The sequence below is a fragment of the Bubalus kerabau genome, chromosome 3 (genome assembly GCF_029407905.1).
Source record: "Bubalus kerabau isolate K-KA32 ecotype Philippines breed swamp buffalo chromosome 3, PCC_UOA_SB_1v2, whole genome shotgun sequence".
Taxonomy (NCBI): domain Eukaryota; kingdom Metazoa; phylum Chordata; class Mammalia; order Artiodactyla; family Bovidae; genus Bubalus; species Bubalus kerabau.
The window spans coordinates 54,085,064-54,113,045 of NC_073626.1; the positions used below are offsets into that span (position 1 = coordinate 54,085,064).

General features: G+C 39.4%; 1 protein-coding gene across 1 annotated transcript in view; it reads right to left on the minus strand.

The window, feature by feature from the left end:
- The window catches only part of OCA2 (OCA2 melanosomal transmembrane protein), a 326,371-nt gene that overhangs the window by 25,748 nt on the left and 272,641 nt on the right, over positions 1–27,982 (minus strand). Inside the window, exons 20-21 of the mRNA XM_055571821.1 lie at positions 12,819–12,878; positions 12,050–12,154 (exon numbers count right to left, since the gene is read on the minus strand). Coding sequence (XP_055427796.1) covers positions 12,050–12,154; positions 12,819–12,878 — 165 coding nt within the window. The remainder of the gene's footprint in view (positions 1–12,049; positions 12,155–12,818; positions 12,879–27,982) is intronic.

The window sequence follows — 27,982 nt, forward strand, 5'->3', positions numbered from 1 at the left end:
AACTAAGACTTTGTGGGGTTCTGGACAGTCATCATCCACCTGAGAAGGTGCGTCAGTTGTACACCCAGAAAACCGAGGGGCAGGGATGGCAGAGGTGATAAGTCACAGCGACCGGGATCACCAAACACCTCATCACCTGAGCTGCTCAGACCTGGGAAGGGCACAAAACGCAGGCCCTATGGAGTCTGCACCTCTGAGGACTACCTGAGTGCCTGAACCTGAGCAGCTTAGACCTGGGAGGTGCATGCAGCCCATAGCCAGCCTCGGATGGTTCCCGGTGGAGCAACCTAGAGCCTGAGCTGTGTGGGCGGGGAGGGCACATGCACCGTGAGCAGGGGCAGGCCCAGTGTGGCTGAGACACTGCGAGCACTCCCCACAGACGCCAGTGTTATTTGTTTGTAGCATCCCTCCCTCCCCACAGCACGACTGAACAAGTGAGCCTAAAAAAAAAGTGTCCACCAACACTCCCCTTGTGTCAGGGTGAAAATCAGACACTGAAGAGACCACCAAACAGAAGAAGCTAAAACAGAGGGAACTGCCTTAGAAGTGACAGGTGCAATAGATTAAAACCCTGTAGTTAGTGCTGACTACATAGGAAGGGGCCTATAGATCTTGAGAAATATAAGTTGGATCAAGGAACTATCCGAAAATGAACTGACACCACACTGCCCACAACACCACCAGAGAAGGTCCTAGATATATATTTTACAATCATTATTTATTCATTTTAATTTTTAAGTCCTCTATTACTCCTTTAATTTTCATTTTTATAACCTATTATTACTTTGCAAAAAAGAAAAAGAGAGAGAGAGAGAGACCCTATTTTTTTAAAGCAAACTTCATATATATATATATATTTCTCAAGAGGCAGATCAGGTGGTCTGGTATTCCCATCTCTTTCAGAATTTTCCGCAGTTTATTGTGATCCACACAGTCAAAGTCTTTGACATAGTCAATAAAGCAGAAATAGATGCTTCTCTGGAACTCTCTTGCTTTTTCCATGATCCAGAGGATGTTGGCAATTTGATCTCTGGTTCCTCTGCCTTTTCTAAAACCAGCTTGAACATCAGGAAGTTCACGGTTCACATATTGCTGAAGCCTGGCTTGGAGAATTTTGAGCATTACTTTACTAGCATGTTACATGAGTGCAATTGTGCAGTAGTTTGAGCATTCTTTGGCATTGCCTTTCTTTGGGATTGGAATGAAAACTGCCCTTTTCCAGTCCTGTGACCACTGCTGAGTTTTCCAAATGTGCTGGCATATTGAGTGCAGCACTTTCACAGCATCATCTTTCAGGATTTGCAATAGTTCAACTGGAATTCCATCACCTCCACTAGCTTTGTTCATAGTGATGCTTTCTAAGGCCCACTTGACTTCACATTCCAGGGTGTCTGGCTCTAGGTCAGTGATCACATGATCGTGATTATCTGGGTTGTAAAGATCTTTTTTGTACCCCAAGACACATATTAATCAGATTAACAAAGATCAAACACAAAGAACAAATATTAAAAGCAGCGAGGGAAAAACAAGAAATAACACACAAGGGGATTCCCATAAGGATAACAGCTGATCTTTCAACAGAAACTCTTCAGGCCAGGAGGGAATGGGAAGACATACTTAAAGTGATGAAAGGAAATAACCTACAGCCCAGATTACTGTACCCAGCAAGGATCTCATTCAAATATGAAGGAGAAATCAAAAGCTTTACAGACAAGCAAAATCTAAGAGAATTCAGCACCACCAAACCAGCCCTACAACAAAGGCTAAAGGATCTTCTCTAGACAGGAAACACAAAAAGGGTGTATAAACTCAAATCCAAAACAATAAAGTAAATGGCAATGGGATCATACTTATCAATAATTACCTTAAATGTAAATGGGTTGAATGCCCCAACCAAAAGACAAATACTGGCTGAATGGATACAAAAACAAGATCCCTGTATATGTTGTCTACAAGAGACTCACCTCAAAACAATGGACACATACAGACTGAAAGTCAAGGGCTAGAAAAAGATATTCCATGCAAATAGAGACCAAAAGAAAGCAGGAGTAGTAATTCTCATATCAGATACAATAGACTTTGAAATAAAGGCCATGAAAAGAGACAAAGAAGGACACTACATAATGATCAAAGGATCAATCCAAGAAGAAGATATAACAATTATAAATATATATGTACCCAACATAGGAGCACTGCAATATGTAAGACAAATGCTAACAAGTGTGAAAGGGGAAATAAACAATAACACAATAATAGTGGGAGACTTTAATACCACACTCACACCTATGGATAGATCAACTAAACAGAAAATTAACAAAGAAACACAAACTTTAAATGATACAATAGACCAGTTAGACCTAATTGATATCTAAAGGACATTTCACCCCAAAACAATGAATTTCACCTTTTTCTCAAGCACACACGGAACCTTCTCCAGGATAGATCACATCCTGGGCCATAAATCTAACCTTGGTAAATTCAAAAAAATTGAAATCATTCCAAGCATATTTTCTGACCATAATGCAGTAAGATTAGATCTCAATTACAGGAGAAAAACTATGAACTTCCCCCTTAGCACAATCTCTTTAACAAGTGGTGCTGGGAAAACTGGTCAACCACTTGTAAAAGAATGAAACTAGAACACTTTCTAACACCATACACAACAATAAACTCAAAATGGATTAAAGATCTAGACGTAAGACCAGAAACTATAAAACTCCTAAAGGAGAACATAAGCAAAACACTCTCCGACATAAATTACACCAGGATTCTGTATGACCCACCTCTCAGAATACTGGAAATAAAAGCAAAAATAAACAAATAGGACCTAAGTAAAATTAAAAGCTTCTGCACAACAAAGGAAACTATAAGCAAGGTGAAAAGACAGCCTTCAGAATGGGAGAAAATAATAGCAAATGAAACAACTGACAAAGAATTAATCTCAAAAATATACAAGCAACTCCTGCAGCCCAATTCCAGAAAAATAAACCACCCAATCAAAAAATGGGCCAAAGACCTAAACAGACATATCACCGAAGAAGACATACAAATGGCTAACAAACACATGAAAAGATGCTCAACATCACTCATTATCAGAGAAATGCAAATCAAAACCACAATGAGGTACCATTTCATGCCAGTCAGAATGGCTGCCATCCAAAAGTCTACAAGCAATAAATGCTGGAGAGGGTGTGGAGAAAAGGGAACCCTCTTACACTGTTGGTGGGAATGCAAACTAGTACAGCCACTATGGAGAACAGTGTGGAGATTCCTTAAAAAACTGGAAATAGAACTGCCATTATGACCCAGCAATCTCACTGCTGGGCATACACACCGAGAAAACCAGAATTGAAAGAGAAATGTGTACTCCAATGTTCATCGCAGCACTGTTTATAATAACCAGGGCATGGAAGCAGCCTAGATGTCCATCAGCAGACGAATGGATAAGAAAGCTGTGGTACATATACACAAGGAAATATTACTCAGCCATTAAAAAGAATACATTTGAATCAGTTCTAATGAGGTGGATGAAACTGGAGCCTATTATACAGAGTGAAGTAAGCCAGAAAGAAAAACACCAATACAGTATACTAACACATATATATGGAATATGGAAAGATGGTAATGACAACCCTGTATGCAAGACAGCAAAAGAGACACAGATGTATAGAACAGTCTTTTGGACTCTGTAGGAGAGGGAGAGGGTCGGATGATTTGGGAGAATGGCATTGAAACATGTATAGCATCATATGTGAAACGAATCACCAGACCAGGCTCGATGCATGATACAGGATGCTCGGGGCTGATGCACTGGGATGACCCAGAGGGGTGGTATGGGGAGGGAGGAGGGAGGAGGGTTCAGGATGGGAAACACGTGTACACCCGTGGCATTGTTGATGTATGGGAAAACCAATACAATATTGTAATTAGCCTCCAATTAACATAAATAAATTTATATTAAAAATACAACTAAAAACAGATTTTAAAAATAATTCTTAAAAAATGATTGAAAAAAATAAGAAAAAGATAAATCAGGCAGAGGGTCAGATCAGAGATGAAGAGAGACTCTACACAATGTGAAAGAAATGACCATTCAGACGAGACATAGATAAGGAACCTCTAATGCCTAATCCAATGGCATAGTACTCAGAGAAACTGTGCTGAATTGTCAGTTTAAACAGATAAATCCATAAAGTGATCCATTCTATCAGAATTTACTGTTTAGAGAAGGGATGGTGAATCTAAAGGAGCTCTAACAACAATTGGCATGCTTGTACATGTAGATGTGTAGAACTCTGCTCTCACACATGGCAAACTAGTCACATGCTAGTTCAAAAGGACACCTCGGGGATATCTAAATATGAAATCCTACAGACCACACCCCTGACCATTCCCAAAATGAGAAACAAGTGGAAAAAGACAGACAAGTGAAAAAGAGGGAGGAAGGGACAGTTGTGTAAGACCTCAGTGTCCACCCAGCTCTCTGTACCAGATACTACCCAAGCTCCTGCAATTGGGCAGGGCCATGGGATCACTTCCCATCCAAGGACTATAACAGGTCACATCTGATGCTACTTCCAGACTATGGCAGAAACCCAAGTGGCCCTCCTCTGAGGCAGCCACTGCATGCTGAGAGATCTGTGGGATGCAGGAAGCTGTTTGCCAGCTGTTGATGAAGCTGCTGGGTTTTTTTTCTCTCATACGATAGTTTCCATCCCACATTGACTCACACAAACCACGATCTTTCCATTAATCCTTTCATAATAATATGCCTCAGATATATGAGCTTAGTCCCCTCAGGAGAGGGAAGGACAGAATAATATTGGGGTTGAGAGAAGGAATAGAGAATATTACATTCATCTATAATATTTTATTTCTTAAAAACAAAACAAACAAGAAAACCTGAGCAAAGAGAATAAATTTTCCTCATTTTGGGGGGTAAACATACAGATATTTGCTATACTATCCTCTGTGATTCCCTTGATTTTTTTTTTTTTTTAGTTTAAATTTCAAGTAACTTAAAATTTAGAGAAGAAAAATCTCAAAAGTGTCATATTTTTAGAAAGTAGAGAAATCTAAATTTTCAATGACAGGGACCATTTTGCTCAGTCCAAGAGAGGTTCTGGATCCTGAAACCTGGAAGCCATCCAGATGGTAGGGTGCATTGGCTCTGAGCATCCTGGCTTTCAGGAAATACAGATGAAGTTTTACTGATGAAACCCTCCAGGCTGCAGCTGCAGGTTCTGGATACACCCTATTTCAACTAAGAAAGGAATTCACACACAAACTGATCTGGCACCTCAAAGCCCAGGACCCTTCTGCTTTACCCTGCCTGAGAGGTACTTCTGCCCCTGGCCTTCTGTGGGACCACAGTTATTGATAGCACCCACTGAGCAGGACCAATACATTCAACAACATCCAGACGACTTCTCTATCTCAGGACTTCATGAACAAATAAAAACAATCAGGATTAACTCAGAATTACCAAGCCCAGACCATGGGAGAACAATAGCTTGATTACTGGAGCATCAACCCAGCAGACACTGTGATTTCAAGAAATATGTGGTAATGAAGAGTCCCAGTCACTCTAAGGTCCTGTGAGAGAGGTGTAGCCCTCAAGGTCACAAGAACAAGAGAGAATACTCTTGTCTAGGATCCAGACATAAGAAGTGTTCACATACACCCAGCACACCTGTGACCCCAGGTGCTGTGACAGGACTCCAGCTTCCTTTTCTCACCTTTACACTGTCATGCCAGGGATTGACAATTCTGCTCTAAGTTGAATATCAGTGATGTCAGAAGACACAGCAGGAGCAGGGCACAACAGCCTTGTAAAAGGCCTGTAATATGGACCCTTGATCTCTGCTTGTGTCGAGATCACACAGAGAATTCAAAATCCTCTCCAGGCCATAGCATCAGAAGCTACCCTGAAAGTGAAAGTGAAAGTGTCAGTCACTTAGTCATGTCCAACTCAGTGCAATCCCATGGACTGCAGCCTGCCAAGCTCCTCTGTCCATGGGATTTTCCAGGCAAGAATACTGGAGTGGGTTGCCATTTCCTTCTCCAAGAAGCCACCCTGGACAGTTAAAATAGATTCTGCCTTTGTAGGAAAAAAAGATTAACACCTTCAACCAGCCTCTGTCTTTAATGTTTTCCAATTGTCTTTAATGTTTTCCAACTGTTTTTAATGTCTTCTGGTTTTCTTCCAATGTTCAGGTTGGGGGAAGTTGAGTGTGAAGGGAATGAAGTTTTTATAAGGCAGGGGCAGCGTTGGAGTGAGGGACCAACCTGCTCTTCCTTGAGATTGTATAACTGGTTATGGTCTGGGTATAGATTAGAATACTCCACAAGATGGCAGAGAAGAAGAATGTGCACTCGTCATCTCCTGCGAAAACTCCAAAATTACAACTCACTGCTGAACAACCATTGACAGGAGAATGTTGAAGTGAAGTGAAGTCGCTCAGTCATGTCCAACTCTTTGTGACCCCATGGAATGTAGCCTATCAGGCTCCTCTGTCCATGGGATTTTCCAGGCAAGAGTGCTGGAGTGGATTGCCATTTCCTTCTCCAGGGGATCTTCCCAACCCAGGAATCAATCCCAGGTCTCCCGCATTGCAGGCAGACGCTTTACCGTCTGAGCCATGGATCCCACCAAAAAAAGATACCCCATGTCCAAGGGCAAAGGAGAAGCCCCAGCAAGACATTACGAGGGGCGAAATCACATTTAGAATCAAACCCCATACCCACTAGAGATACTCAGACAAACAAAACGTGCTCACCAGGAGACCCCACAGAGACTGAGACAGACTTGCTTTTGAGTGTTTGAGTGTTACCTGCAGAGGTATGGGTCAGCAGTGGCCTGCCGCAAGGGCAGGGGCTCTGGGTGCAGCAGAGCTGGGTGTGACATAAGTCCTCTTGGAGGAGGTCGCCATTAACCCCACCATAGAGCCACCAAAACTTACACAGGACTGGAAAAACAGACTCGTGGAGGGAAAACCTTGTACACAACAGGACCTGAGAGAAAGCAGCAGTGACCCTACAAGAGACTGACCCAGACTTGCCTGTGTGTGTCCAGGAGTCTCCAGCAGAGGTGTGGGTTGGTGGTGGTCTGCTGCAGGGTTGAGGGCACTGAGTGAGACAGTGCATGTATGGGACCTTTTGAAGGAGGTCGCCATTATCTTCATTACCTCCACAATAGTTTGGTCTCAGGTCAAACAACAGGGAGGAAACACAACCCCGCCCATCAACAGAAAATTGGATTAAAGATTTACTGAGCATGGCCCCATCTCACATGCTAGTAAAGTAATGCTCAAAATTCTCCAAGCCAGGCTTCAACAATACATTAACCGTGAACTTCCTGATGTTCAAGCTGGTTTTAGAAAAGGCAGAGGAACCAGAGATCAAATTGTCAACATCCGCTGGATCATCAAAAAAGCAAGAGAGTTCCAGAAAAACATCTATTTCTGCTTTATTGACTATGTCAAAGACTTTGACTGTGTGGATCACAATAAACTGTGGGAAATTCTGAAAGAGACAGGAATACCAGACCACCTGACCTGCCTCTTGAGAAATCTGTATGCAGGTCAGGAAGCAACAGTTAGAACTGGACATGGAACAACAGACTGGTTCCAAATAGGAAAAGTAGTACGTCAAGGCTGTATATTATCACCCTGCTTATTTAACTTATATGCAGAGTACATCATGAGAAACGCTGGGCTGGAAGAAACACAAGCTGGAATCAAGATTGCTGGGAGAAATATCAATAACCTCAGATATGCAGATGACACCACCCTTATGGCAGAAAGTGAAGAGGAACTAAAAAGCCTCTTGATGAAAGTGAAAGTGGAGAATGAAAAAGTTGGCTTAAAACTCAACATTCAGAAAACGAAGATCATGGCATCCGGTCCCACCACTTCATGGGAAATAGATGGAGAAACAGTGGAAACAGTGTCAGATTTTATTTTTCTGGGCTCCAAAATCACTGCAGATGGTAACTGCCGCCATGAAATTAAAAGACGCTTAATCCTTGAAGGAAAGTTATGACCAACCTAGATAGCATATTCAAAAGCAGAGACATTAATTTGCCAACAAAGGTCAGTCTATTCAAAGCTATGGTTTTTCCTGTGGTCATGTATGGATGTGAGAGTTGGACTGTAAAGAAAGCTGAGAGCCAAAGAATTGATACTTTTGAACTGTGGTGTTGGAGAAGACTCTTGAGAGTCCCTTGGACTGCAAGGACATCCAGCCAGTCCATCCTGAAGGAGATCAGCCCTGGGATTTCTTTGGAAGGAATGATGCTAAAGCTGAAACTCCAGTCCTTTGGCCACCTCATGTGAAGAGGTGACTCATTGGAAAAGACTCTGATGCTGGGAGGGATTGGGGACAGGAGAAGGGGACGACGGAGGATGAGATGGCTGGATGACATCACTGACTCGATGGACATGAGTCTGAGTGAACTCCGGGAGTTGGTGATGGACAGGGAGGCCTGGCATACTGCAATTCATGGGGTTGCAAAGAGTCAGACATGACTGAGCAACTGAACTGAACTGAGCATGACAAGACCCAGATTCCCCCACAGTCAGTCTCTCCCATCAGGAAGCTTCAATAAGCCTCTTATCCTTATCCCTCAGAGGGCAGACAGAATGAAAACTACACTCACAGAAAACTAATCAAACTGATTATATGGACCACAGCCTTATCTAACTCAATGAAACTATGAGCCATTCCATGAAAGGCCACCCAAGACGGATGGGTCATGGTGGAGAGTTCTGACAAATTTTGGTCCACTGGAGAAGGGAATGGCAAACCACTTCAGTATTCTTGCCTTGAAAACCCCATGAACAGTATGAAAAGGCAAAAAGATATGACACTGAAAGAACTCCCCAGGTCAGTAGGTCCCCAATATGCTACTGGAGAAGAGTGGAGAAATAAATCCAGAAAGGATGAAGAGACGGAGCCAAAGCAAAAAGAACACCCAATTGTGGATGTGACTGCTGATGGAAGTAAAGCCCAATACTATAAAGAACAATATTGCATAGGAACCTGGAATGTTAGGTCCATGAATCAAGGAAAATTGAAAGTGGTCAAACAGGAGATGGCAAGGGGGAACATTGACGTTTTAGGAATCAGTGAGCTAAAATGCGAATGGGCAAATTTAACTCAGATGACCATTATATCTACTACTTTGGGCAAGAATCCCTTAGAAGAAATGGACTAACCCTCATAGTCAACAAAAGAGTCTAAAATGCAGTATTTGGGTGCAATCTCAAAAACAACAGAATGATCTGTTTGTTTCCAATGCTAACCATTCAATATCACAGTAATCCAAATCTATACCCCAACCAGTAATGCTGAAGAAGTTGAAGTTGAACAGTTCTATAAAGACCTACAAAAAATTCTACAATTAACACCCAAAAAATATGTCCTTTTCATTATAGGGGACTGGAGTGCAAAAGTAGGAAGTCAAGAGATACCTGAAGTAACAGGCAAATTTCACCTTGGAGTTCAAAATGAAACAGGACAAAGGCTAGCAGAGTTTTGTCAAGAGCATGCACTGGTCACAACAAACACCCTCTTCCAAAAACACAAGAGAAGACTCTACACATGGACATCACCAGATGATCAATACCAAAATCAGATTATGTTCTCTGCATCCAAAGATGGACAAGCTGTATTCAGTCAGCAAAAACAAGAATGGGAGGTAACTGCAGCTCAGATCAGAAACTCCTTATTGCCAAATTCAGACATAAATTGAAGGAAGTAGGGAAAACCACTAGACCATTCAAGTGTGACCTAAATAAAATCCCTTATATTTACACAGTGGAAGTGATAAACAGATTCAAGAGATTAGATCTGATAGACTGAGTGCCTGAAGAACTATGGATGGAGGTTCATGACATTATACAGGAGGCAGTGATCAAGACCATCCCAAAGGAAAAGAAATGCAAAAAGGCCAAATGGTTGTCTGAGGAGGGCTTACAAATAGATGTGAAAAGAAGAGAAGTGAAAAGCAAAGGAGAAAAAGAAAGATATACACATTAAAATGCAGAGTTCCAAAGAATAGCAAGGAGAGATAAAGCCTTCCTCAGTGATCAATGCAAAGAAATAGAGGAAAACAATAGAATAGGAAAGACTAGAGACCTCTTCAAGAAAATTAGAGATACCAAGGGAACATTTCATGCAAAGATGGGCACAAAACAGGACAGAAATGGCATAGACCTAACAGAAGCAAAAGATATTAAGAAGAGGTGGCAAGAATACACAGAAGAACAATACAAAAAAGACCAGATAACCACTCACCTAGAGCCAGACATCCTGGAATGAGAAGTCAAGTAAGTGGGTCTTAGGAAGCATCACTATGAACAAAGCTAGTGGAGGTGATGGAATTCCAGTTGAACTAGTTAAAATCCTAAAAGATGATGTTGTGAAAGTGCTGCATTCAATATTCCAGAAAATTTGGAACACTCAGCAGTGGTCACAGGACTGGAAAAGGTCAGTGTTCATTCTAATCCCAAAGAAAGGCAATGCCAAAGAATGCTCAAACTACCACACAATTGCACTGATTTCACATGCTAGCAAAGTAATGCTCAAAATTCTCCAAGCCAGACTTCAACAATACATGAACCGTGAACTTCCATATGTTCAAGCTGGATTTAGAAAAGGCAGAGACCAAATTGCCAACATCTGTTGGATCATAGAAAAAGCAAGAGAGTTCCAGAAAAAAAAAATCTACTTCTGCTTGAGTGACTAAACCAAAGCCTTTGTATGGATCACAACAAACTGAAAATTCTTAAAGAGATGGTAATACCAGACCACCTTACCTGCCTCCTGAGAAATCTGTATGCAGGTCAAGAAGCAACAGAACTGGACCTGGAACAACAGACTGGTTCCAAATCAGGAAATTAGTAGGTCAAGGCTATATATTGTCACACTGCTCATTTTACTTATACGCAGAGTACATCATGTGAAATGCTTGGCTGGCTGAAGTACAAGCTGGAATCAAAATTGCAGGGAGAAACATCATCACCATTATGGCAGAAAGTACAGAAGAACTAAAGAGCCTCTTGATGAAGGTGAAAGAGGAGAGTGAAAAAGCTGGCTTAAAACTCAACATTCTGAAAACCAAGATCATGGCATCTTGTCCCATCACTTCATGGAAAATAGTGAGAGTTTTTACTTTCTTGTGCTCCAAAATCACTGCAGATGGTGACTTCAGCCATGAAATTAAGACACTTGCTCCTTGGAAGAAATGCTATGACCAACCTAGACAGTATATTAAAAAGCAGAGACATTACTTTGCCAAAAAAGGTCCATCTAGTCAAAGCTATGGTTTTTCCAGTAGTCATGTATAGATGTGAGAGTTGGATCATAAAGAAAGCTGAGTGTCAAAGAATTGATGCTTTTGAACTGTGGTGTTGGAGAAGACTCTTGAGAGTCCCTTGGACTGCAGGAGATCCAACCAGTCCATCCTAAAGGAAATCAGCCCTGAATATTCACTGGAGGGACTGACACTGAAGCTAAAACTCCAATATTTTGGCCACCTGATGGGAAGACTTGACTCATTGGAAAAGACCCTGATGCTGGGAAAGATTGAGGGCAGGAGGAGAAGGAGATGACAGAGGATGAGATGGTTGGATAGCATCACAGACTTGTTGGACATGAGTTTGAGCAAGCTCCAGGAGTTGGTGATGGACAGGGATACCTGGAGTACTGCAGTCCATGGGGTTGCAAAGATTCAAACACGACTGAGTGACTGAAGTGAATTTTCTCTAAAGAAACCAAAAAGAAAGACTGTCTTTTCCATGAGAGGTGGCAACTCCCAGTCAGACTCACCCTAAAAAAACCAGCCATCCTGGGATTCACTACCCACAGCAGCTATAAGGCCTTAGCTCCCAGCTGCTGTTTGGGATTCATCACATCTGTCCCCTAAACCTGTGAGCACAGCCTAGAGACAGGGCTCACTCTCTGCTTCCTCTGAAAGGAAGGGTGAGCCCAGGTTGTGTGCAAGTGAAATCTGGGTCCTCATCACACGGAAGATACTTTGACTCACCATAGTAGCAGTGAATGGGATGTTGTCAATCAGGGAGGATGTGATGCCTGAGACCCAGACCACCAGGATGATGGCAGCTGTAAGGCGCTGATCTTCGGGGACCATCTGAAAGCAGCAGATAAAAGTAGGACTGTTTACCATAGCTGAAAAAATCACACACACACACACTGAGGATCTTATGGTAGGACATGGGGGACTCCAAAGAGATAACAGGGCTCCTGTTCCTTCCTCTTCCACACATGAGACCAAAGGCGACTCTGGTGTACAAACAGCACTATCTGGACTTTTCCAACACCTACCAGGAGCCTGGGACAGAATCTACGAGTAATTCAGAGTAGTAACTCCAAACCATGCTCAAACCAACTAACCCTTGGATCAGTGTGGGGTGAGGGTGGTGCGGAAATCAGAGTGTCCCTGTTCCTGATGACCTGATGGGACACCAGATGACACACTAGGCACACTGACCTCACTTCCTGGCAAAAACCTTGGGTTAAGACCTCTGTGCATCACTTACTGAGACTGCTGTCTCAATTGTTCTCCTTCCTAGAAAGATTTCAACTAAAGGCTAATATAACAATTGTGAGCATCTGTAATTATATATTCCTTGAAAAAAGTCTCTTTTCACCTCTAGCCTACATAGGCTAAAACAGGTTCCCTGTTATATTTTTTACATAATGAATGAGATCTATTCTAACTGATATTTTTTCTTTTTTTACAAAAATCAAAGGAATGGTGGCTGGAGCACACTATATTTCAGTATTTAATGTACCTTTATTAGCAAAGCAGTCTGTTCTCCGACATAGTCTATTAAGTGGAGATGTGCCAAAGCCTAGAAGAAATAAATGTATGATGAGAATCAGTTTAAAATGGAGAGGAAACGCAAAGGCTTAAAAACATATCTTTAAAATGAAAGTAAGTGAACATGGGCTCTCATTGCTTATAAAAGATCAAAGACACAGTTTAAATAAGTTACTCTCATATGGATACTGAAGATTCTTCAAGATGAGAGCAGAGTGGCACTGGCAGGAACTTCTGCCAGTTCGCATTAATACAAACATTAATTTGTATTAGAGTCCATGTTAAATTTAAATTTGGATAGAAGGCCATTTCTTTTTAAGACCACTGTGGGGAAGACCTTCAAGATGGCAGAGTAGTAAGACATGAATATCACCTTTCTCCCCACAAATACATCAAAAATACACCTGCATGTGGAACACCTCTTACTGAACACCAACTGATAGCTGGCAGAAGACCTCGGACTTTCAACAAGGACAGCTTATCTTCACGAAACAGGTAGGGCGAAAGAAATAAGAAAGAGACAAAGGAATCCAGATGGGACCTGTACCTCTGGGAGGGAGCTATGAAGGAGGAAAAGTTTCTGCACACTTGGAAACCCTCATGGGCAGGCACATAGGAGAGCTTTGGAGCCTCAGAAGTGAGCACAGCAACAGGTGTGCAGAGGGAAAAGGGAGAGAACTCCACACAGAGGTCAGTGCTGGCCAGTTCCCACTAGTTTGAGATGTTGTCTGCATGTACACAGGGCAGGTTGGGGCTTGGTGCCAGGGCTCAGGCTTCAGAGCTCAGATCCCAGGGAGAGAACTGGGGTTGCCTGCCATGAAGACAGTCTGAGGGGGCTAGTACTACATAGCTGAGGGAGTCAAGGAAAAAGCCTGGGCCTGCCACAATGGCAAGAGATCATTATCTCAGGGACCCTCAAACTTCACGAGGCCACAGATGACAGAACCACACCTCCGCAAGTGCCAGAGACAAGTGCCAGCAGCAGTACAAACTGCAACTGTTATCTCTGACCCTAGAAGTGAGTGTTTCAGCCACTGCCATTGCCACTGAGCTGTGAGCAAGCACAGGTCACTGCCCATACCTTCCAGGGAGCTTGTGCAGCTTGGCACTGCCAAGGGACCCATGACCTAGAGCCAACTTCCCTGGGAGAATGCAGTTTGCCTCAGGCTGTAGCAACTTCCTACAGGCTTCTGCCACCACAGGCACTACCAACACTTCCCAATTGTGTCTGCTGTTTCCCTCCCTCCCCCTGGCTTGAGTGAGCAAGTGAGCCCTAATCAGCCTTAGCTGCTGCTTTTGCCCCTTTTGTCTGGACAGGGAACAGACAATGGAGGGTGGCCTACAAACAGTAGGACAAACAAAACTTGGACAAAAGCAAAGCTGAGCACCAGGAGCTGTGTGACCAAACAAGATGAAGGGAATTTGCGCATGCAGTGACAAGAGTAGTGGAGTAAATCCTTGCAATTGTCTTGGTAAACTCTGCATCTGAGGAATATCTCAGTAGACAATGAGTGTTCCCATATTTGAAGCTGTGGAATTCAGGGGCAACTGTGAACTTTGGAAGTAAGCACAAGGTAAAATAATGCCAAATCAGAATCTGAGCTGGCCCCACAGTGCCCACAGCAGGTCTAGAGACATTCCTAGAAATATTAGAGGACGTCCTGAGAAGATAGATTGGCTGGAGCCTCACTGTGGGGGCAAGGAAACTGACAGCTGAGGCCACAGGAAAATTGTCTTCTTACTTCCCAATTTATCCACTCTTTATCTTTATACCATTCTTTATCTCTCTATGTATATATGTAATTTTTGTATTTTGTTTTTTATTGTTGATTTTTTAATTATTGTTTTTTACTTTTTATTTTTTATTTTCTTGCACATTATTTTTAAATAAATGTATTTTATTTTTCCCCTATTTCTACTGTACTTTTTCATTATATTGCATTTTTTCTGTTTTTATCTTTTTCTTTGTTTTACTTTGTTTTTAATCTTATTTTTAACTATATTTTATATTTCTCTATTTTTACTTTACTTCCTTGTATTTTTCTCTTGTTTTCTTCTCTGTTTTGTTTTTACATTTTTTTCTTTTGTTTTATTGGTGTATATGTTTTATGCTTTATTTGCCTTTTTTTAAGTTTACTCTCCACATTTGATTTCATCTTGGTGCTATGTTTTTGCTAATTTATCTTTCAGTGTTTTACATTTATGGGTTTCTTTATTGGTTCAATAGCTCTCTTCTTTTTTGTTTCCTTTTTTTTTTTCTTTCCTCTTCTTTTTGTGAGTTTGAGTGTGCATTTCTTTGGGTGTTTTTGCTTAGTTTTGCTTTTACTATATTTTTGGGGGTTCTGTCTACATGTTATTTTCTTGTTTGATTGATTTTTTTTCTTTTTCTTTATCTTCTGTGCCAAATAGTTCATGGAGCCTTGGTGCTCCAGCAATGGGTTGGACCTGAACTTTTAAGGTGAGAGACCTGAATCCAGGATGTTGGACCACAAGAGAACTCCTGACCCCATGGAATATTAACTAGAGAAAGTTCTTCCAAAGGCCTCATCCCAACACTAAGACCTGGCTACACCCAACAGCCAGAAAGTTCCAGTGCTGGACACCTCATGCCAAACAACTAGAAAAAAGGAACACAACCCCACCCATTAGCAAACAGTATAGCTTGAAGCTATACTAAGCTCACAGACACCACCTCCCCTACAGAAAAAAAAAAAAAAAAAAAAAAAAAAAACACTGGATGCAGCACTGCCCATCAGAGGCACCAGATCCAGTTTCACCAATCAGAACATAGGCACCAGTTTCACCCACCAGGAATCTATTCAAGGCACTGATCCAACCCCACCCATTGAGGGAAGACTCCACAAGCAAGAGGAACTACAATCTTACATCCTGTTGAAAGGAGACCCCAAACACAATAAGTTAAACAAAATGAGAAGACAGAAAACTTGCAGCAGATGAAGGAGCAAATTAAAAATCCACAAGACCAAACAAATGAAGAGGAAATAGGCAGTCTACCTGAAAAAAATTCAGAGTAATGATAGTAAAAATGATCCAAAATCTCAGAATGGAGGCACAGATAAATAGAATTGATGCATGGATTGAAAAAATACAGGAAATGTTTAAAAAGGACCTAGAAATAATGAACAATCAGCAATGAACAACACAATAACTGAAATAAAAAATACACTAGAGAAAACTAATAGTAGAATAACTGAGGCAGAAGAATAGATAAGTGAGCTGGAAGATAGAATGGTAGAAATAACTGAAGCAGAATAGAATAAAAAAGAAAAAGAAAGGATGAGAAGAAATGACAACAGTCTCAGAAAGCACTGAAACAACTTTAAGTGCACCAACATTTGAATTACAGGGGTCCCAGAGAAAGAAGAGAAAAATAAAGGGCATAAGAAAATATTTGAGGAGACGATAGTCAAGAACTTCTCTAACATGGGAAAGGAAATAGCCACCCAACTCCAGTAATCCAAAAGGAGCCCCATACAGGCAAACTCAGAGAGAAACACACCAAGACACATATTAAGCACAAACAAAAATTAAACACAAACACACAAAAATATCAAAAGCAGCAAGGGAAAAGCAACAACATACAAAGGAACTCCCATAAGGTTAACAGCTGATCTTTCAGTGAAAATTTGTAGGCCAGAAGGAAGCGACAGGATATACTTAAAGTGCTGAAAGGGAAAAAAAAGAAAAACTACAACTAAGATTACACTACAAAGCAAGGATCTTGTTCAGATTCAATGGAGAAATCAAAAGCTGTACACATTAGCAAAGGTTAAGAAAATTCAGCACCACCAAACCAGCTTGACAATAATTGCTAAAGGAACTTCTTTAGGCAGAGAACACAAGAAAAGAAAAACACCTACAAATGCAAACCCAAAACAATAAAGTAAATGGTAATAAGATTGGACATATTAATAGTTACCTTAAATGTTAATGGATTAAACACTCCAACAAAAAGACATAGACTGGCTGAATGGATACAAAAAGCAAGACCTAGATGTATGCTGTCTACAAGAAATTAACTTCAACCTAGGGACACCTACAGACTGAAAGTGAGCCTGGAAAAAGATATTCCATGCAAATGGGAATCAAAAGATAATTGGAGTACTATAACTCATATCAGATAAAATAAACTTTAAAATAAAGATTATTACAAGAGACAAAGAAGAACGCTACATAATGATCAAGGATTCAATTCAAGAAGAAGATATAGCAATTATAAATATATGTGCACCCAACATAGAAGCAGCTCAATACATAAGGCAAAAGCTAACAGTTATGAAAAGGGAAATCAACAGTACCACAGTAATAGTAGGGGACTTTAACACTCCACTCACATCAATGGTCAGATCATCCAGAGGAAAAATTAATAAGGAAATGCAAGCCCTAAATGACCCATCAGACCAGATCAACCTATTGATATTTTCAGGACATTCCATCAAAAGAAGCAGAATACACTTTTTTCTAAAGTGCACATGGGAGATTCTCCAAGATATATCACATCTTGGGTCACACATCAATTCTTTATAAATTTAAGAACATTGAAGTCATATCAAACATTTTTTTTCTGACCACAAAACTGTAAGATTAAGTATCAATTAACAGGAAGACAAACACATGAAGGCTACTCAATACACTCCTAACTAACCAAGAGGTCACTGAAGAAATCAAACAGAAAATAAAACAAATCTATAAACAAATGACAAGGAAAACATGACAATCTATAACTTATGGGATTAAGCAAAAGCAGTGCTAAGACGTAAATTCATAGCAATACAAACCTAACTCAAGGAACAAGAAAAGATCAAATAAGTAACCTTACACCTAAAGCAACTAAAAAAAAGAAGAGCAACAACAACAACAAAACTAAAAGGTAGTGGAAGGAAAGAAATCAAAGATCGGAGCAGAAATAAATGAAATATATGAAATAACAAGCATTTTTATTACCACAACACTAAGAGATTAAATATAAAAAACAGGAACACAAACACATGAAGGCTACCCAATACACTTCTAACTAACCAAGAGGTCATTGAAGAAATCAAACAGGAAAGTAAAAAAATAATCTATAAATAAATGACAAGGAAAACATGACAATCTATAACCTATGGGATGAAGCAAAAGCAGTGCTAAGAGGGAAGTTCACACCAATACAAACCTAACTCAAGGAACAAGAAAAAATCAAATAAACAACCTTACACTTAAAGCAACTAGAAAAAGAAGAAGAACAACAACAACAAAACCCAAAGTTAGTGGAAGGAAAGAAATCAAAGATCAGAGCAAAAATAAATGAAATATATGAAATATATGTGAAATAAATGAAAGAGTAACAAAGATCAATAAAGCTAAAGCCTAGTTCTTTGAGAAGATAAAATTGACAAACCATTAGTCAGAATCATCAAGAAAAAAAGGACTACACAAATCAATAAAATTAGAAGTGAAAAGGGAGAGGTTACAACAGATAATGCGGAAATGAAAAGGATCATAAGAGACTACTACAAGCAACTATATATGATGGAGAAAAGACAACCTTTTCAATAAATGGCGCTGGTAAAACTGAACAGCTACTGGTAAAAGAATGAAATTAGAATACTTCCTAACACCATATTAAAAAATAAACTCAAAATGTATTAAAGACTTAAATGTAATGCCAGAAACTATAAAACTAAAACTCTTACTGGAAAACATAGGCAGAATACTCTTTGACATTAATTGCATCATCATCCTCTTTGACCCGCCTCCTAGAGTAATAGAAATAAAAGCAAAAATAAACAAATAAGGCCCAAAGATTTTTCACAGCAAAGAAAACTATAAAAAACTGAAAAGACAACACTCAGATTTTGAGAAAATATTTTCAAATAAAACAACTGACAAAGTATTAATCTCCAAAATACACAAGTGGCTTATGCAGATAAACAAACAACTCAATGAAAAATGGGCAGAACATACAAATCTAAAAAAAAAAAAAAAAAATGGGCAAAACTTTTCTCCAATGAAGACATACAGATGGCCAACAAAAACCTGAAAAGGTACGTTGCTCATTATTAGAGATACTCAAATCAAAACTACAATGAGGTATCACCTTACACCAGTCAGAATGACCATCATTAAAAAATCTATAAACAATAAATACTGGAGGCTTTGTGGAGAAAAGGGAACTCTATGCACTGTTGGTGGGAAGTGAGGTTGCCACAATGGAGAAGAGAATGGATATTACTTAAAGAACCAGGAAAGAAACTACCATGAAAGTGAAGTCACTCAGTCGTGTCCAACTCTTTGTGACCTTATGGACTGTAACCCACCAGCCTCCTCTAGTCATGGGATTTTCCAGGCAAGAACACTGGAGTGGGTTGCCATTTCCTTCTCCAAGGGATCCTCTCAATCCAGAGATTTAACTCAGGTCTCCCACATTGTAGGCAGACTCTTTACATCTGAGCCACCAGTGAATCACATATAATGCAGCAATTACACTACTGGGCATATACCCTGACAAAATCAGAATTCAAAAAGACGTATGTACCCCAATGTTCATTGCAGCACTATTTACAGTATCTAGGACATGGGAGCAACCTAGATGTCCATTGACAGATAAGTGGATAAAGAAGTTGTGTTAGAATAGAATGGAATATTACTCAACCATGAAAAGGAAGGAGTGCTAATCAGCTGAACTGAGGTGGATGAATGTAGAACCAGTTATAGAGAATAAAGTAAGTCAGAAAGAGAAACACAAATATTGTATATTAAATATATATGGAATCTAGAAAAATGTTAGTGATGAATCTATTTTAGGACAGGAATAGAGACAGACATGGAGAACAGACTTGCAGACACAGCAGGAGAAAGAGAGGGTGGCAAGAATTGAGAAATTAGTATTGATATACATACACTACCATGTGTAAAAATAGGTAGCTAGTGGGAAGTTGCTATGTAACACAGAGCTCAGCCAGGCTCTCTGTGACAGACTAGATAAGTTGGATGGGGGCACATTGGGAAGGAAGCTAAAGAGTGAGGGGATATATATATATATATATAATGGTTGATTTCAATTGTTGATGGCAGAATCCAACACAATAATGTAAAGCTATTATCCTCCAATTTTAAAAAACAGAGATGCAAAAGAAGAAAAAACAATGTAGGTCAGATAAACATATTGATATATTCAGCTCAACAGATATTAATTGCTAAAAACAACACAATCATTAAAAAAATAAAAAAGGTTTTAAAAAAGATTGCTCTCTGGGAGTACTGTTCACCTGTATGTAGTGAAATATCTCTCCATATAGAATGTCTTTCTAGTAAGTTGCATTTCAAATTTCTTTTTAAGGATTATTTATTTTAATTTATTTTTATTTTATTTTTAAACCTGAAACACTGTATTAGTTTTGCCAGACATCAAAATGAATCCGCCACAGGTATACATGTGCTCCCCATCCTGAACCCTCCTCCCTCCTCCCTCCCCACACCATCCCTCTGGGTCGTCCCAGTGCACTAGCCCCAAGCATCCAGTATCGTGCATTGAACCTGGACTGGCAACTCGTTTCATACATGATATTACACATGTTTCAATGCCATTCTCCCAAATCTTCCCACCCTCTCCCTCTCCAACAGAGTCCATAAGACTGTTCTATACATCAGTGTCTCTTTTGCTGTCTCGTACACAGGGTAATTGTTACCATCTTTCTAAATTCCATATATATGCGTTAGTATACTGTATTGGTGTTTTTCTTTCTGGCTTAATTCACTCTGTATAATAGGCTCCAGTTTCATCCACCTCATTAGAACTGATTCAAATGTGTTCTTTTTAATGGCTGAGTAGTACTCCATTGTGTATATGTACCACAGCTTTCTCATCCATTCATCTGCTGATGGACATCTAGGTCGCTTCCATGTCCTGGCTATTATAAACAGTGCTGCAATGAACATTGGGGTACACGTGTCTCTTTCCCTTCTGGTTTCCTCAGTGTGTATGCCCAGCAGTGGGATTGCTGGATCATAAGGCATGTCTATTTCCAGTTTTTTAAGGAATCTCCACACTGTTCTCCATAGTGGCTGTACTAGTTTGCATTCCCACCAACAGTGTAAGAGGGTTCCTTTTTCTCCGCACCCTCTCCAGCATTTATTGCTTGTAGACTTTTGGATTGCAGCCATTCTGACTGGTGTGAAATAGTACCTCATAGTGGTTTTGATTTGCATTTCTCTGATAATGAGTGATGTTGAGCATCTTTTCATGTGTTTGTTAGCCATCTGTATGTCTTCTTTGGAGAAATGTCTATTTAGCTCTTTGGCCCTAAAGACTCCACCAGAAAATTACTAGAACTAATCAATGACTATAGTAAAGTTGCAGGATATAAAATCAACACACAGAAATCCCTTGCATTCCTATACACTAATAATGAGAAAACAGAAAGAGAAATTAAGGAAACAATTCCATTCACCATTGCAACGGAAAGAATAAAATACTTAGGAATATATCTACCTAAAGAAACTAAAGACCTATATATAGAAAACTATAAAACACTGGTGAAAGAAATCAAAGAGGACACTAACAGATGGAGAAATAGACCATGTTCATGGATTGGAAGAATCAATATAGTGAAAATGAGTATACTACCCAAAGCAATCTATAGATTCAATGCAATCCCAATCAAGCTACCAACAGCATTCTTCACAGAGCTAGAACAAATAATTTCACAATTTGTATGGAAAAACAAAAAACCTCGAATAGCCAAAGCGATCTTGAGAAAGAAGAATGGAACTGGAGGAATCAGCCTACCTGACTTCAGGCTCTACTACAAAGCCACAGTTATCAAGACAGTATGGTACTGGCACAAAGACAGAAATATAGATCAATGGAACAAAACAGAAAGCCCAGAGATAAATCCACGCACATATGGACACCTTATCTTTGACAAAGGAGGCAAGAATATACAATGGATTAAAGACAATCTCTTTAACAAGTGGTGCTGGGAAAACTGGTCAACCACTTGTAAAAGAATGAAACTAGAACACTTTCTAACACCATACACAAAAATAAACTCAAAATGGATTAAAGATCTAAATGTAAGACCAGAAACTATAAAACTCCTAGAGGAGAACATAGGCAAAACACTCTCTGACATACATCACAGCAGGATCCTCTATGACCCACCTCCCAGAATATTGGAAATAAAAGCAAAAATAAACAAATGGGACCTAATTAACCTTAAAAGCTTCTGCACATCAAAGGAAACTATTAGCAAGGTGAAAAGACAGCCTTCAGAATGGGAGAAGATAATAGCAAATGAAGCAACTGACAAACAACTAATCTCGAGAATATACAAGCAACTCCTACAGCTCAACTCCAGAAAAATAAATGACCCAATCAAAAAATGGGCCAAAGAACTAAATAGACATTTCTCCAAAGAAGACATACAGATGGCTAACAAACACATGAAAAGATGCTCAACATCACTCATTATCAGAGAAATGCAAATCAAAACCACTATGAGGTACCATTTCACACCAGTCAGAACGGCTGCGATCCAAAAGTCTACAAGTAATAAATGCTGGAGAGGGTGTGGAGAAAAGGGAACCCTCTTACACTGTTGGTGGGAATGCAAACTAGTACAGCCACTATGGAGAACAGTGTGGAGAGTCCTTAAAAAACTGGAAATAGAACTGCCTTATGATCCAGCAATCCCACTGCTGGGCATACACACTGAGGAAACCAGAAGGGAAAGAGACACGTGTACCCCAATGTTCATCACAGCACTGTTTATAATAGCCAGGACATGGAAGCGACCTAGATGTCCATCAGCAGATGAATGGATAAGAAAGCTGTGGTACATATACACAATGGAGTATTACTCAGCCATTAAAAAGAATACATTTGAATCAGTTCTAATGAGGTGGATGAAACTGGAGCCTATTATACAGAGTGAATTAAGCCAGAAAGAAAAACACCAATAGAGTATACTAACGCATATATATGGAATTTAGAAAGATGGTAACAATAACCCTGTGTACGAGACAGCAAAAGAGACACTGATGTATAGAACAGTCTTATGGACTCTGTTGGAGAGGGAGAGGGCAGGAAGATTTGGGAGAATGGCATTGAAACATGTAAAATATCTTGTATGAAACGAGTTGCCAGTCCAGGTTCGATGCACGGTACTGGATGATTGGGGCTGGTGCACTGGGACGACCCAGAGGGATGGAATGGGGAGGGAGGAGGGAGGAGGGTTCAGGATGGGGAACACATGTATACCTGTGGCAGATTCATTTTGATATTTGGCAAAACTAATACAGTTATGTAAAGTTTAAAAATAAAATAAAATAAAAAAGAAACTAAAGACCTATATATAGAAAACTATAAAACACTGGTGAGAGAAATCAAAGAGGACACTAATAGATGGAGAAATATACCATGTTCATGGATTGGAAGAATCAATATAGTGAAAATGAGTATACTACCCAAAGCAATCTATAGATTCAATGCAATCCCTATCAAGCTACCAACAGCATTCTTCACAGAGCTAGAACAAATAATTTCACAATTTGTATGGAAATACAAAAAACCTTGAATAGCCAAAGCGATCTTGAGAAAGAAGAATGGAACTGGAGGAATCAACCTACCTGACTTCATGCTCTACTACAAAGCCACAGTTATCAAGATAGTATGGTACTGGCACAAAGACAGAAATATAGATCAATGGAACAAAACAGAAAGCCCAGAGATAAATCCATGCACATATGGACACCTTATCTTTGACAAAGGAGGCAAGAATATACAATGGATTAAAGACAATCTCTTTAACAAGTGGTGCTGGGAAATCTGGTCAACCACTTGTAAAAGAATGAAACTAGAACACTTTCTAACACCATACACAAAAATAAACTCAAAATGGATTAAAGATCTAAACGTAAGACCAGAAACTATAAAACTCCTAGAGGAGAACATAGGCAAAACACTCTCCGACATACATCACAGCAGGATCCTCTATGACCCACCTCCCAGAATATTGGAAATAAAAGCAAAAATAAACAAATGGGACCTAATTAACCTTAAAAGCTTCTGCACATCAAAGGAAACTATTAGCAAGGTGAAAAGGCAGCCTTTTTAAAGTTTAAACCTCACAGAGTTTTAGAAAACTAAAAAGAAAATTCATGGTTTTTATAACTTAAAGAAAAGTCTATTTAAGTGAAGCATGTGAGTCTTTTCATAGTACTAGATAGATTCTGAAAATTGTTTACAGAAAAAGGTAGGAAAAAGAATTGGATGAAGGAGATATAAGTGCAGGAGCCTTTCTGCTCAGTCTACCTGCTTTGTCCCAGCCAAAGATGGGATCCTCTGCTGTCCATGACAGATCCTGGACAGGAAACACCAATAGGGAACCAGACACAGGGGTGACATATCTACCTAGCACCTCTCAAATGTGGTCTTTTCACTGTGATGTCATCATGCTGCATAATTTAAAATACTGAAATTATCAGCTTGACTATGTCTAAATATAAGTTTATAACTTTCCCATCCATATGTACAACTCTTCGTTAGGCTTCATACAAAAACTGTGGAGCAAAAATATTGGGTCTTCAATCACAATGATCAATCAAGATTGCTATATCAACTAAATCATAATATAAGCCTATTTAGAGCATGGTTTCTTGACATCAGCCTAAAGAGATGTTAGGAACAAGATCATTCTTTGTTTCAGGATCTGTCCTGTTCATTGATGAATGTTTAACAGTATTCCTGGTCTCTACCCAGTTGATGCCTGTTGTACCTTCTCTGACCCAGTATGACAACCAAAACATCTCCAGACAGTGCCAAAAATGTCACTACAAAATTGCCGCTTGTTAATAATCATTGATTTATAGTAATACAGCTTTTACTAATATAAACAAAATTTTTAACTTGGAAAAAAAACAATGTAATGGAAAAATTATTTTTATATGCTATTTACTGAAAGAAAATTTAAAGGTCTAAGCCAGATTAAAACTTTTGCTAGATATGAAATAGACATGGTATATATACATACACATACAAACATACTGTATTTGGTGTACACCTAAATGTATGCCTAAAGATAACTATCTATTTATAGATTTAGTGTCATATAATTACCCCACAATGGTCTGTGACAACTGTGTCAGACAAAATAAAGGAAAATCTTCAGAATACTTGAACATGGCATCTAATAATTCATTTATGACTAACTGATCTCTTAATTGAGAAAGAAAGTCAAAATATGAGAATACAAAAAGCCAGTAAGTAATTCCTTTTTAAAATGATGAATGAAATAACTGTAATAATTAATTCTATCAAGTCTAAATTTACAAATATATATTTTACACTTCAGCAAACTAAAGTTTATGTATAGTTGAAGACTATATACATCACTTGTTTCCTCCATCAATTTATATAGTGAAAAAATGATTGTGTAATATGATGTGAATCCCTCACAATATGAAATATTATTATCCTTCTGTTGCAGTGACAGGTTGCAAAAAAACTGATTCAGTAATAACCTGATATCCCTGCCCCACTGAAATTAGACAAATAACAACAAATCAGTGCCACTAAAAAAGCCTCTTGATGAAAGTGAAAGTGGAGAGTGAAAAAGTTGGCTTAAAGCTCAACATTCAGAAAATGAAGATCATGGCATCCGGTCCCATCACTTCATGGCAAACAGATGGGGAAACAGTGGAAACAGTGTCAGACTTTATTTTTGGGGGCTCCAAAATCACTGCAGATGGTGACTGCAGCCATGAAATTAAAAGACGCTTACTCCTTGGAAGGAAAGTTATGACCAACCTAGATAGCATATTCAAAAACAGAGACATTACTTTGCCAACAAAGGTCCGTCTAGTCAAGGCTATGGTTTTTCCTGTGGTCATGTATGTATGTGAGAGTTGGACTGTGAAGAAAGCTGAGCGCTGAAGAATAAATGCTTTTGAACTGTGGTGTTAGAGAAGACTCTTGAGAGTCCCTTGGACTGCAAGGAGATCCAACCAGTCCATTCTGAAGGAGATCAGCCCTGGGATTTCTTTGGAAGGAATGATGCTAAAGCTGAAACTCCAGTACTTTGGCCACCTCATGCAAAGAGTTTACTCATTGGAAAAGACTCTGATGCTGGGAGGGATTGGGGGCAGGAGGAGAGGGAACGACAGAGGATGAGATGGCTGGATGGCATCACCGACTTGATGGACGTGAGTCTGAGTGAACTCCGGGAGTTGGTGATGGACAGGGAGGCCTGGTGTGCTGCGATTCATGGGGTCGCAGAGTCGGACACGACTGAGCGACTGAACTGAACTGAACTGAATTCCTTCCAAATGGGGGACTAAGAGGTCTTAAGCTCCCTTCTGCAGTCAAATAAATAGATATTGGATAAAGTACACTTTAAAGGCTTTACTGGATTAGCGAGACAATGTAATGTTTTCCAAAGAATCTCCTTTCCCAATAAAATGTTTAGTGCAGCTGGCTGGGAGCTGCAGATATGAATGGCAAGGAAGGATGAAATTGCCTTGATCTGGATGCTAACCAGGGTTTTCCAGGTGGCACTAGTGGTAAAGAACCCATCTGCCAATGCAGTAGATGTAAAGAGCTGCGAGTTTGATCCCTGGGTCAAGAAGATCCCCTCGAAGAAGGCATGGCAACCCACTCTAGTATTCTTGGTTGAGAATCCCCTGGACAGAGGACCCTGGTGGGCTACAGCTCATAGGGTCACCAAGAGTCAGATACAACTGAAGCGACTTAGCACAGAGGCCAACCAGGCACTAAAACCATTGTACTGAAGTGTGAGCAGCAGCAATGTTGTAGGTTGAAACCAATGATTCTCACCCTGAACTGAGAGCCTTGAAACAGGCTGAAAATTATCCCCTGGCATCCAGTAGAGGCAAACAGAAGCAGTTTCTGCAAGAAAACACCCCAAATGTAGCCTCTCAGGAGTTCCACAGATTAAGATCAAGTAGTCAAGAGTACAAGTAGTGAAGTAACATGAATGAGAGGATAAATAACCAAAACAGATTTAAATATACCACAAACATGCAACAAGGAGAATCTATAGATACCAGATATAGTAGAGTAATTTTGTTTAAAGAAACTAGAGTTGAAGAGTGTAAAAGTAACAGCTAATATTTGCCTTTTGATGAGTTAAGAATGTAAGTTGTCATTTCTTGAGTAAACCAATAAAAGAGAATATTAAGTGCCAAAAAATGGGAAATCAAATTCTACATAATCCTTAATCAACTCAGATAAAGAAGAAAAAAAGATTGAAAATAAAAGTATACAAGGTCAGACTAATAAAAAGATAGCAGATTTAAACTCAAATGTATTAATATAGTCATTAAGAGTAATAGAGTCAGGCACGACTGAGCAACTTCACTTTCACTTTTCACTTTCTTGCATTGGAGAAGGAAACTGCAACCCACTCCAGTGTTCTTGCCTGGAGAATTCCAGGGACGGGGGAGCCTGGTGGGCTGCCATCTATGGGGTTGCACAGAGTCAGACACGACTGAGGTGACTTAGCGGCAGCAGCAAGAGTAATAGAATAAATATATTATTAAAAAGCTAAATATTGTCAGACTGGACTAAAAATATGAGTTTTATACTGAAATACATGCTGTCTTCCAAAGATATATTTAAAATGTATTTAAAATAAGGTAAGAAAAGCTGAAAGTTAAAGGATAGGAAAAAAAATGAAAGTTTCTAACTTTCTATCCCTCATGAACAGTTAATAATTCTAAATTTCTATATGCTTAGTAACACAGCCTCAAATATATACAAATCATCCATAGAACTGCAAGGACAATAAGACATATCCACAATTAACTAGGGAAATTGGCTAATTAAGAAAAAAAGAGCATGATTTAAGAAATCAAATTAAAAATTAAAAATAAGCTTTGAATAAATAAAATACAATCAAAATACATATAATAACTTGGAAGAATGTAGTTAAATCTATGCAAATGAAATTTATGGCATTAAATATCATATTTGAAAGCATAAAACATAAAACATAAATGAAAACATAAAGCTAAGCATTCATTTTCAGAAGGTAAAAAATAACAACAAATTAACCCAAAGGAAGAAGAAAATGATAAAATAGAAAAAATATTCAATTGAGAGAAAAGACTAAC